The 12770-nt window shown below is 38.4% G+C and overlaps 1 protein-coding gene across 6 annotated transcripts; it reads left to right on the top strand.

The window, feature by feature from the left end:
• Positions 1 to 1335: 1335 nt before the first annotated feature.
• Positions 1336 to 12500, top strand: LOC107782965 (putative lactoylglutathione lyase, chloroplastic). 6 transcript variants are annotated; one of them, XM_075227985.1, is made up of 9 exons: positions 1337 to 1592; positions 4080 to 4284; positions 4391 to 4515; positions 4654 to 4718; positions 4957 to 5169; positions 5297 to 5344; positions 11726 to 11833; positions 11910 to 12050; positions 12145 to 12500. In XM_075227985.1, exons 1-9 carry the CDS (start codon positions 1469 to 1471, stop codon positions 12184 to 12186), a joined length of 1071 nt encoding a protein of 356 aa, XP_075084086.1. In that variant the 5' UTR covers positions 1337 to 1468; the 3' UTR covers positions 12187 to 12500. The 6 variants fall into 6 exon arrangements, with proteins under 6 accessions (XP_075084089.1, XP_075084088.1, XP_075084086.1 ...); XM_075227986.1 differs by having other exon boundaries at positions 1338 to 1592; positions 4083 to 4284; XM_075227983.1 differs by having other exon boundaries at positions 1338 to 1592; positions 4083 to 4284; positions 5282 to 5344.
• The last annotated feature ends 270 nt before the right edge of the window (positions 12501 to 12770 follow it).

Raw genomic sequence — 12770 nt, 5'->3', positions numbered from 1 at the left:
TGGGCCGGGTCGGGACAATTTTATTCATTTTTTTTGTATTTTGTATATAATCGTAATTTATATTAAGATAAAGTAAATAAAACACTAAAACTAACATATAAAAAGAATGTTTGAATAAATTTTAAAGGCTTTAAAAGCCTTATATTTGAAATTTTGAATAAAAGGTTAAAAACTTCAAAGGCTTTAAAAGCCTTATATTTGAAAAATTCATTACGAATTTTAAATAATACAATGAACATGAAAAAAAATATAACTTATAATTTGCAAGTTCTTTTTTTAATTTAAACTTGCAAATTAAAGTTTACATTTTACAACAACTAAATTAAAAAAAAATTAAATTCAAATTTGAATTATTAAATATAATTTTCAAACTTCAAAGATTTTGCATTGCCCTAGTAAGTTCTTCATAATCAATATAAACTTCTTGGCTATCTACCGGAGTGCTGAAATTTGAAAATTAAAATTAAGTGGCTAAATAAAATTATTTAATAAGACCAATATGTAAGGATCAAACTTCAAAGGCTTTCATTTCATATTTTCGTCGCAAATAATACTTCAAATTAACTTGTCCAATAAACTAACGCATTAAGCTTAAATAAGTCTAATAAATTCATAATAACACAAATTGCCTCAAATCAACTTAAATACGAATTTTTGGAGGACGCTCAAGACAACTCTTGATATGCCTCCTTAAACCAGCTGTGCCCTCCCACTTTCGACGAATATTAAAGACTCAAGCACATTTCTTGCATTCTACTTTGCGAACTTATTCATTTTCTTCTACCACCTCAAAGTGTTTCCAAACATGTGAGCACACTCTAGAAGCACGGGGCATGATTTAAATTGAATTGAGAATTTGGGTTTGAGATTTGAGAAATGAGTGAAGAAATAAATAAGAGGGAGGGGGAGGTCTATTCATAGTTTTTCAAAGGGTTAAATTAGTAAATAATAAAAGTGTTATTTTTAAAAAAAATCTAAAAATGACTATTCTTGCAAATTAGCCGTTGGGCAACAATCAAAATGGTAGCTTACCGTTGACAACGGTCAAGAGTATTAAAAAAAAAAAAAGAAGAAATTTTGAACTAACCGTTAAACCGGTCCGGGCCGATTAACCGGTTCAAGATTGACAAGACCTTACCGGATAGGACCGGTCCGATTATCCAATAGTGAAATCTTCCCGGCACAGGCCAGTTCACGTCCAAACCCAGTCCTGCCCGGCCCCGTTACCACCGATCCAGTCCGGTCCAGTCTAAAATTGGTCAAGAGGGTCCGGAACCGGGCCAGGCCGGCCCGTTGGACATATTTACTTCACTCCACAAACACAAAATCTTTATTCCTTTATTCCTTGTTTTCGCCTTTTGTTTGTCATAAAGAATCAAACCCCTATTACCCTATTCAAAACCTCGGAGGTACTCCATAATTCACAGCTGAATAGCGAAAGAGAGATATATAATATATTCGTGTAGGGATGGCGAGGATAATGCCAATGACGGCATCCTCAATTAGGCCTTCACTCTCATCCCTCAGGTTTTGTCGCTTCTGCGTTTCTCACAGTTCTTCCCGCAAGTTTGCTTCTTTCCATCTCGGCACTGGTAAGTTCCTCTTCCTTTCCCCTCAATTTCAAACCCCTTTTGTTTTTTGGTTCAAAATTTACAAATTGTGACCAATTCGTTGTGGACCCCACGTCATACTTTGTAGTAGAACATGTCACGTGTATAAGTGTTCAGTACTGAGTGTGTGAAGCGTCTCTGTCATCTGCATTTGAATTGTAATCTGATAGTCTTTGTGATTATCTGAGTTGTAATGCTACTTCTAACTAGAAGTTTCTTTGTTTGGTGATAGAATTATCTATACCACAAATAGCCAGAGAACTTTCTTATATGATGGTTTTTGACCAATGTTAATTTGAGTTATGTGTTATATTACTAATAGTGGAAGAGAATATTGAAAAGTTAATTTGATAGAGAAACCATTGCAGCACTGTTAAATTTTTGAATAATTAAGTGAATCTGAATTCTTTGTTCAGATCATTTTAATAATAATAATAATTTGATCTGTTTTACCGAGAAGGTCTACGAGTCCGTATAGCCCTATAAATAAGAAAAATGCAAAATAAAAAAAAATTGTATAATTTTCATTTCTTTATTATTATTTCTTGCTTGTAACTAAGTGAAATCCAATTATTCCTATAACTTTACTCATGGCAACGTTTAAGCAGATGAAAAAAAAACAACATATCAACAGATCCAATCGATATTGATTTTTTCAATTGCCTACCGAACTGTGAAAAGCATGATTTAAGATACGCACGGACAAAAGTAGTTGCTTAGGTTGCATATATAAGAATAGGAATCGAATCCACAACTATTGATATTGAATCCGTTGTTCTCACCTTAAAAGTTGGGTAAGCCAAGGGGGTACTTTGAACTGTTAAGAGGTGCCTAGCGCTTTTATCAATATGAAAGAGGAAGCTTCTGGGCTGTACAATTCTGAAAGTTGTACTGAATTTTATATTTGTGGCATGGTACCGAAACATTTTGAACATCTCAAAATGAAAAGTCTGTTATATAAAATGGAAAAGCAGGAGAGTAGTTTATAAAAACCAACAGTAACTATCAGAAAATACTAGTGGTCGCCTAATAGATTAAGGCAATATTTTGACTGACATAAAAGCATCTATCTCTTTTCTTTGATGCTGAATTTACCTCTTCTTTACAACTATCGCCGTTCGTCGTGAAGCAAAGATCTGGTTATTTTCATGGAAAAAGAGAGCGGAATTTACTTAGATCACTCTTTTGTCCAGTTAAGTGGTAAACTTTATTAAATAATTTCATTTGTATGCTTTCTAGTTTAGAATATCAAGATTATGGTCATATACTTTATGCAGTTCTTTTGCCGTAATATATATAGTAAATGTGGTACACTTGTCAAAGTCTAGTTTAAATTGACAAGAAATTTTTATTGGAAGAGATTTACAATGTTGTCCTACATTCTATATCTCTATGCAATTAAAAAACAATGAAAACAAAAAAGGACGGAAAAAAGGGAACGGAAAAAGTAGGTCATAAATATGTTAAATATATCATGTACATGTTATTATTAATAAAAAAGGAGTATTACAGCTTATCTAAAGGCTAATTTAGTACATCCTGGAAAAAGAAGAGCAAAAGAGAAAATTGAAAAAGGAAAAAGAAAAAAAACGAACAAGGCTGAAGCCTGAAGGATGCCGTTTTTAGTCATACTTGGTCGGCACGACACTCTTTTATAGATGGGCAAATAGTCGTGTTCTCAATATATTTGATTTTTTTGTAGAAGAGGTAATTTACAGGGCCTTGTACCCAACATTACCGCCTTTAAGCCCTCATTCTTGTTTGATTAGAAGCATTCCTTGTCTGGCTTTATAGTCTGCCAGGGGGTTGATCTACTCATTCTGCTTTTGCTTCTAGGAACTGCATTTGCAATTTTCTGATTCTAATCTTCAGAGAGTTGTTCTTCCGTGAAGCATTTCGGTGATGTCATTTCTAGTAACTTTTTTTTAATCAAGTATGGCTTAACTTGATTAGAGAAATATCCTTAGTTTGCATCACTATGGTGGTATACAGTTAATACAATAAGTAAATACTCCTAGCTTCCATTAATGAATCTACTGCTCCACATTTTTACCGTATTAGGAGCACCACTATTAAATGATTCTAGAATGTGTAGACAAACTAGCTGTAAAAGAGAACAAGGTTGATGCTACGTTATGCTTTAAGATCTCTTATCTCTCTCTCTCTGAGTTTTTCTCTGGGAGGGAGGTAAAAAGGATCTGGCTTTACAGTAAGAAGGGAAACTTACAACATTTCAAGTGTCCAATTTATCCGTTGAAGGTTACAGAGTTTCAGTTTACTGCTTCATCCTTGTTCCAAAATTGATCTCCTCACCTACACATCAATGAACATCATTGTTCTCTTAAGCTATGAGATTGACACTGTTTCTTGTGCCTGTTAAGTTTCGGATTTAACCTATAGCCCAGGAGTTTAAACATTTATTGATACTAATTGGTGATGCTTACTTTGGTACTGTTGATGATTGTCCAGCAGTTCCACAGATGCAATCTTTTGGCATTAAAGCTTCTAAGTTGTTGAGAGAAAAAGGAAGCAACTTTTCAATTGGTGCAGTTGGAAGTATGGCACATGCAAGCACTGCTACCACTCAAGAAAATGTCCTAGACTGGGTCAAACAGGACAAGAGAAGAATGCTTCACGTTGTTTACCGTGTCGGAGACCTTGATCGAACCATCAAGTATAAATACTTGACACTCCATATTTTGCTAGTCTAATTCTGTCATAAAGGAATTATTGTCCTTTTTATTACCGTGTCTTTTCAAACCCGTTAATGTGGGCTGCAGATTCTACACAGAGTGTCTAGGGATGAAATTGTTAAGAAAGCGTGACGTACCAGAGGAGAGGTACACAAATGCTTTTCTTGGATATGGTCCGGAAGACTCTCACTTTGTAATTGAACTTACTTACAGTAAGTAGCTGCAATCTAAAATGCTATGTCTTTTCCCTTTCTTTCTGTTCACGAACATCAGATGTTTGAAGTCCATTACAGTATTTCTTTTAAAAGGTCCACTTTGTCATGAATACCATTTTTTGATTACTCTGCCAGATTATGGAATCGACAAGTATGATATTGGATTGGCTTTTGGCCATTTTGGAATCGCTGTTGAGGATGTAAGTTTCTCTATAAATGAGTAATCTAAGCAGGAAAATTTTATGCAAAATATATAATATATCGTATAAGGTTAGCTGCTTTCTTTATTTATATTGTACCTGTATTTTGTTTTAACTTCTACAACGGGGCCCTAGTACTGGCAAAATTCTGTTGTTGAGTAGTCATCTTCCGCATCTTCTATACTTCGCACTTGCATAATGTTTGAGGACTTACCAGCTCATACGGTGTGTGCATTAGGTTGCGAAGTCAGTGGAACTCATAAAGGCTAAAGGAGGCAAAGTAACCAGGGAACCAGGTCCTGTTAAAGGAGGGAATACAGTTATTGCTTTTATTGAAGATCCAGATGGTTACAAGTTTGAACTTTTGGAGAGGGGTCCAACACCTGAGCCCCTATGCCAAGTGATGCTTCGAGTTGGAGATCTTGACCGTGCCATAAATTTTTATCAGAAGGTAAGATTTACTATGATTTCATGAGCACTCTTATAGTTGTATTCCTGCTCACGTGCTCCTACAATCTGAAGAACAAGTATCGGTTGATATCAAGAAATTTCTGAAAATATAGATTTTCATCCTCCAGGCTTATGGTATGGAGCTTCTTCGCACACGAGACAATCCTGAATACAAGGTAATCTTTAAATTTTTTTTTTGGGTAAACCGTAGGCAACTTGATGAATTTGTTAGGATTTCTAGAGAAGGATCGGGTTACAGGACGATGAACAGGAAAATCTGAAGCTGTTGACTTCGACTTTCTGCCTTTGTTCGAATTCTTAGATTGACCTATTCTGAATAATAATTCAGCTCGTTAAAGGGAGGCTGAAATCTTAGAGTTCAATGGAAGAGAGAACTCCGATCTCTTGTTTTTGATCGAAATATGACTTAGGGTTTTGTTGCTCCAATCTCCCTTTAAATAGGGAGTCTTATTACAGCAGTAGGAAACCTAATCCTTAAGAAACTAGGAATAACAAAAGTGAAAGCTATGAATGAAATAAAAATCAAACACTTAATTTGATTGGCTCTCCTTCGGGCATAAGTGTTGCCCACAAACGCATCCACAACGTTACCCCCTCCCGCTGAAAGAGCTTGTTCTCAAGCTCGAAAGATGGATAGGCCTGCTGAAAAGAGTCCACCTCCTCCCACGTAGCTTCAACATCTTGCGCACCAGCCCATTGAATAAGAACCTCCTTTTTACCATGGTTGGCACGACCTCGAATGACTGCAGCGGGTAGAGGAACTACCTGGCCATCTTCCATGGGTGGTAACTCTGTAAGAGGTGGAAGTTGTTCACCTTTGAATACCTTCAGAAGAGAAACATGAAAAATGTTATGAATGCGGGCTGCGGCTCTCACTTGGAAAATCCAGCTCATATGCGACCTGCCTGATTCGCCATAAGACCGAAAATGGGCCATAAAATCTGGGAGTCAATTTATTCTAAACATTCAGCCGAATTGAATGCTGCCTGTAGGGATGTTAACAAAGCCACACAAGTGCCCTTGGAGCAAATTCCACATCACGGTTGCCCCTATCATAATATTCCTTCATCCGTTGTTGGGCTGCCCGTAGTCGATTCCCGATATCACCCAACTTTATCACGATCCAGCAACGCACTCTCAACAACTTCTACGTGACTTGCCCCTGGTACATATGAAAGCAAACATTGCGGATCACGCCCATAAACAACCTTGAAACTTGAAAGGTGTGGTTTGTAGTGCCGAATGAAAAGACGTGTTATAACAAAATTCTGCCCATGGGACCCAAGCAACCCACTTTCGGGATAATTAGCAATAAAGCATCTAAGGTACATTTTCACAGTATGGTTAACTACCTCTGTCTGGCCTTCCATCTGTGGATGATAAGCAGATGAAAATTGCAATTTAGCACCATTCAAGTGAAAACGTTCCTTTCTAAAAGTGCTAGTAAAAACCACATCTTGATCACAAGTGATAGTTTCTGGTATCCCGTGTAAATGAACATTCTGCTCAGAGAATACCCGAGCCACACGAGAAGCTATGTATGGATGAGCCAATGGTACGAAATGAGCATATTTTGAAAACCGATCCACCACTACATACAAGACCGGCTTCCCCCAAAACCTAGGTAAGCCATCAATAAAATCCATTGATATATATGACCAGATTTGAGTTGGTAGTTGGAGAGGTTGTAACAATCCTGTAGGACTTAAATGTTCTGATTTATTGCGCTGACACACCAGGCAAGCATGCAGCAACATATGCAGCAATGTCAGTTTTCATACCCTTCCAATAAAATTCCCTAAGAATTCGGTGCAAGGTTTTCTTTATTCCGTCATGCGCACTATCATGAAAGGCGGATAATACAGTCGGAAGCAAGGCAGAATTTTGTAGAAGGTAGATGTGGCCTTTAAACAAAAGCAACCCATCCTGAATTTGCCAATCTGAGCTTAATTCCCCTAGCTTGACTTCTATCACACAAATCTAGCAGTTCTGTTGATCCCATAAGCTCCTCATGTATAGGCTCCAGTAATATGCTGGCTAAGCAAATAAAGAAGGGTCCTCGGATGTCCTTCTAGATAAAGCATCCGCAGCTCTATTGAGATAACCAGCTCGATACTCCACTGTGAAGTTGTAATCCATGAAGTTGCTTAACCAATGTTGTTGAGGTGGTGTAGTATGTCGTTCTAGCAAGTATTTCAGGCTATAATGATTCGTCCGGATAAGAAAAGGGCGCCCCCATAGGTATGATCGCTAATCTTGCACTGCCTTTGTTGGTGACGTGCCGCAAGCTATCCGCTAAATATGCAATTGGTTGACCCCCTGTTGCAAAACAACCTCTATACCGCCTCCTGAAGCATCATTCCACAATGAAATCCATATCAAAATCAGGCCGCCTCAATATTGGAGCGGTGGATAGTGCTTGCTTGAGCTTCTGAAATGCAGCTAGGGTCAATTCACTCCACTGGAAAGAGTTTTTCTTGAGTAGACTAGTCAAAGAAATCCACGAAGTGAGGTTACTGACCGAGGTTGAGGCCAGTGGGAAAATCCATCTTTGCATACCTCTGTACTGTTGAATGGGAATTACCAGTTACGGGGTGATTCTGGTCGGCTGGTGGAATAGGTTGTGTATTACCTCCTCTGTTGATCTGCCTATCATCGAAGCAACGGCACTGCTCGACTCACTTCCGTCGGTTGCTAGCTTTGCGCCGATTTCCAACACAGAGAATTGTTCCTGGCTTGGGCAATTCTGTCGCCTAGACGTTCCCTCGCTGCAAGTTTCAAGTCCATTAGGGATTTTGTAATTGAGCGTTCTTCCTGAATCTGGAATTAATCTCATCATCCATTGTGCTAGGCTCTGATACCAAATTATTAGGATTTCTAGAGAACGATCGGGTCACAGGACGGTGAACAGAAAAATCTGAAGCTATTGACTTCGACTTTCTGCCTTTTTTCGAATTCTTAGATCGACCTATTTTGAATAATAATTCAGCTCGTTAATGGGAGGCTGAAACCTTAGGGTTCAATGGAAGAGAACTCCGATCTCTTGTTTTTGATTGAAATATGACTTAGCATTTTATTGCTCCAATCTCCCTTTAAATAGGGAGTCTTATTACAGCAGTAGGAAACCTAATCCATTTCCTATTGTGGAATAATAAAAATAGCCTAATCATTAAGAAACTAGGAAACATAAATCCTATTCGGGCATAAGTGTTGCCCACAAACGCATCCACAACAGAATTCATCATGGAAAATTAATCTAGTGTTGGCAGCTTAAGGTACCTATTGCATGGAGCATCAGTAAGAAGGTAAGCCAATGGGATTCGTATGGTATCATAACATGATGGCTAAGTGCCACCACAATGGAGATGGTTGACTCCCCGTGCAGCTCCATAACTTTTGGTGCTTCCTTGTAAAGTCTTCTTGTATGAAGTACAAGAAGACCTCTGTACTTTTGAATGGGAATTACCAGTTACGGGGTGATTCTGGTCGGCTGGTGGAATAGGTTGTGTATTACCTCCTATGTTGATCTGCCTATCATCGAAGCAACGACACTGCTCGACTCACTTCCGTCGGTTGCTAGCTTTGCGCCGATTTCCAACACAGAGAATTGTTCCTGGCTTGGGCAATTCTGTCGCCTAGACGTTCCCTCGCTGCAAGTTTCAAGTCCATTAGGGATTTTGTAATTGAGCGTTCTTCCTGAATCTGGAATTAATCTCATCATCCATTGTGCTAGGCTCTGATACCAAATTATTAGGATTTCTAGAGAACGATCGGGTCACAGGACGGTGAACAGAAAAATCTGAAGCTATTGATTTCGACTTTCTGCCTTTTTTCGAATTCTTAGATCGACCTATTTTGAATAATAATTCAGCTCGTTAATGGGAGGCTGAAACCTTAGGGTTCAATGGAAGAGAACTCCGATCTCTTATTTTTGATTGAAATATGACTTAGCATTTTATTGCTCCAATCTCCCTTTAAATAGGGAGTCTTATTACAGCAGTAGGAAACCTAATCCATTTCCTATTGTGGAATAATAAAAATAGCCTAATCATTAAGAAACTAGGAAACATAAATCCTATTCGGGCATAAGTGTTGCCCACAAACGCATCCACAACAGAATTCATCATGGAAAATTAATCTAGTGTTGGCAGCTTAAGGTACCTATTGCATGGAGCATCAGTAAGAAGGTAAGCCAATGGGATTCGTATGGTATCATAACATGATGGCTAAGTGCCACCACAATGGAGATGGTTGACTCCCCGTGCAGCTCCATAACTTTTGGTGCTTCCTTGTAAAGTCTTCTTGTATGAAGTACAAGAAGACCTCTGTACTTTTGAATGCACACACACAAAAAAAAAAAAAAATACCCCCATTGCGCATGCGGTGCTCGAAAAGGAAGATTTTAAGTTCACTTAGTGCTTCAATATGATTGCTATATGATGCTTGCGGTTTTGACTGTTGAATGTTCTGTTCTTCAAGCACAAGAACTCATCCTCAATTAAATGTTTAATCTTACTTGTGAAAAAATAATTTTTTAATATTCATGCTCAGTCAACTTGTCTTTCCATGTGGAAATGTCTACAGTACAGCTATGGACAATGATTTAACTCTCAATTAGTACTTGTGATGTTGTACTGTGTATTTATGTTGTACAAATAGATCTTGAGAAATTATCTTAACACTGCAATTATTATTTTTATTATTACAACAACAACAACCCAGTAGAATCCCAGTGGGGTCTGGGGAGAGTAGAGTGTACGCAAACCTTACCCCTACCCCGGAGGGGTAGAGAGGCTGTTTCCGGAAGACCCTCGGCTCAAGAATATTATTATTGTTATTATTATTAAAATAAAAGAGAATCATGTTGTCATATGTACAATATTACCTGCATTCCAAAACGTGACACGTTTACTATTTGAAGTGTCAAAAACTAATTTTTAATGACCGTTATATTCTTAAAATATGTATTTGGCATTTTTAAATTCAATTTTCTTTTTGCTCCTCGTTTTCTAATTGTTCCTGAAATATGAAAGAACGCAGCAATTGCAAGGATATTACATCTCTGAATGCTAGATAACATATTCTGTATTGTGAGGCTCCAATGGTACTAGGACAAATAAATTGGAAGCTAAAGCAGAATAGTTTCCCTTGGATAATCAATATCCAAGATGAGACTGATGGTTGGTCAGTGTTTGACCCTCAATCATGTAAAGTTATTTGGTCCGGAGGAACCAACTGTTGCATTTGGTCAGAACTGAATCTGGCTTCTGTGCATTTTATATCTGACTGATTGTGATTTTAGAGCAAGTCGTAGTGACATGAGCAATATTTGTTGCCCTTGATGTTGTTTTGCAACATAAAATAGTTTACGGTTGAAACAAATTATAACTCGTGCTGCGTTCTGTTTATAGTGAATGCTAGGTGTCTTAAATTATTAGCTTTGATTCTAAAGGATTCAAGTTGAGCAGGACCAAGACCGAATACTTGGAGTGCAAGTTCAGCGGTGTTGCCAAGGAAGCGGACGGGGATGTGAGGCTTGATATGCAAGTCATTCTCAGGAGAGAAAGTTTTAAGTACCTTGAGTCTGTGATTCAGAGTGATGGGGAGATTGATGAGGATGTCACACATCGTATCGGAGCAGGGTGGATGAAGTGGAGGCTCGCTTCCGGTGTCTTGTGCGATAAGAATGTGCCGTTGAGACTTAAAGGGAAGTTCTACAAGGTAGTGGTTAGACCAACTATGTTGTATGGGGCAAAGTGCTGGCCAGTTAAGAACTCACATGTCCAGCAGATGAAAGTAGCAGAGATGAGGATGTTGAGATGGATGTGTGGGCACACGAGGTTGGATGGAATTAGGAATGAAGTTATTTGGGACAAGGTAGGAGTGGCCCCTGTGGAGGAAAAGATGCGAGAAACGAGGCTGAGATGGTTCGGGCATGTTAAGGGGAGAAACACAGATGTCCCGGTCAGGAGGTGTGAGAGGTTGGCCTTGAAGGGTAAGAGAAAGGGTAGAGGTAGGCCGAAGAAGTCTTGGGGAGAGATGATCAGGCGGGACATGGCACAACTTGAGCTTACTGAGGACATGACCCTTGATAAGAGTGTGTGGAGGTTGAGAATTAGGGTAGAAGGTTAGTATGTGGTTGGGCGTTTCCCTTTGTCTTCCTTAGTTCAATAGTATTAGTGTTAGTATGGTATACTTTTACCCTTACTTTGCTATTTCCATATATCTTGTATTGTTATTACTTGCCATCAATATTCCTTTAGTTTGATATCACTATATATCTTACACTGTTATTACTTGTGATAAGTACTTCTTTCATCTTCTCCTTTGCTATCTTGGATTTGGTTTTCTAATATTCTGTATTGTTATTACTTGCTATCAGTGCTTCTTACATCCTTTCTTTAGCCGAGGGTCTTCCGGAAACAGCCTTTCTGCCCTTCCAGGGTAGGGTAAAACTGCGTACATCCTCCCCATACCCCACTTGTGGGAATACACTGGGATGTTGTTGTTGTATCATACCTGTTACATATTTGCAGTATACAATAGCAATGTTGGGATATGGTCCAGAAGACAAAAGTGCTGTGATGGAGTTGACATATAATTATGGTGTAAGCGAATATGACAAGGGAAATGCATATGCACAGGTAGTAGTAGTTCATGCATTAGTTGTAGCCTCCCAGGCGCCTATATAAGATCACTCATTGATGCATCTCCCAACAGATAGCTATAGGCACAGATGATGTGTACAAGACAGCAGAAGCGATAAGACTCGGGGGTGGAAAGATTACCAGGGAACCAGGACCGCTACCTGGTATCAGCACCAAGATAGTAGCATGCCAAGATCCTGATGGTTGGAAAGCGGTATGCTATAGCATCTTCAAGTGCGCTTTCATAACTTCCAACCTTTGTTGAATTTCCTGTTCATCTTTTATAACATCTGTGGAAAACATGGCAGGTTTTCGTCGACAATATAGATTTTCTCAAGGAATTGGAGTGAGCTATATTCTGGAAGAAACTATCAGACATATTCATAACACCTTGAGCACGAGGATGCTTCATAAAATTATTCCCTCACCTTTGGCAAATGATACGAGGAGATTCTCATCAATGAAGGTGCTTTTCATTTGTGTATAGAGCTGCAGAAATTGCGTTTTCCCCTTTCCACTATGTACCATTCATCTTGTTCTTTCCTTGTAGTTGGACCATGCGAATTGCTCATCTGTTGCCTTCAGTTGCTAGTTGCAAATTTCATTGTTGTAATTGATCTGCTGCAAATTTTGTTCTAATAAAAAGGATGAGCCTTTGTGAAAATCCATCTTTGAATATCTTTTGTCCAACTTAGTTTTATAATGGAAATGGTTTTGAAGGGTGTAGTCTTGGGGGACACTGTCTTTTCTCTTTCACTGGTATTTTGTATTCAAGGCAGTCAGTGTTTCCAAATGATATGGAATTTAAATCGGATTTTCTTTTTAAATCAAAAGACCACTATAGTGGCCGGGAGGTTAGACTTTGACCTCTATCCGTATTTTGTATTAATACATATCTTGAGTTACATTACGAATGTAGGAGATCATCCTTTTG

The sequence above is a fragment of the Nicotiana tabacum genome, chromosome 13 (genome assembly GCF_000715075.1).
Source record: "Nicotiana tabacum cultivar K326 chromosome 13, ASM71507v2, whole genome shotgun sequence".
In the NCBI taxonomy this organism is placed as follows: domain Eukaryota; kingdom Viridiplantae; phylum Streptophyta; class Magnoliopsida; order Solanales; family Solanaceae; genus Nicotiana; species Nicotiana tabacum.
The sequence above is the reverse complement of the archived record's forward strand: the minus strand, read 5'-3'. Positions and strand labels throughout refer to the sequence as shown.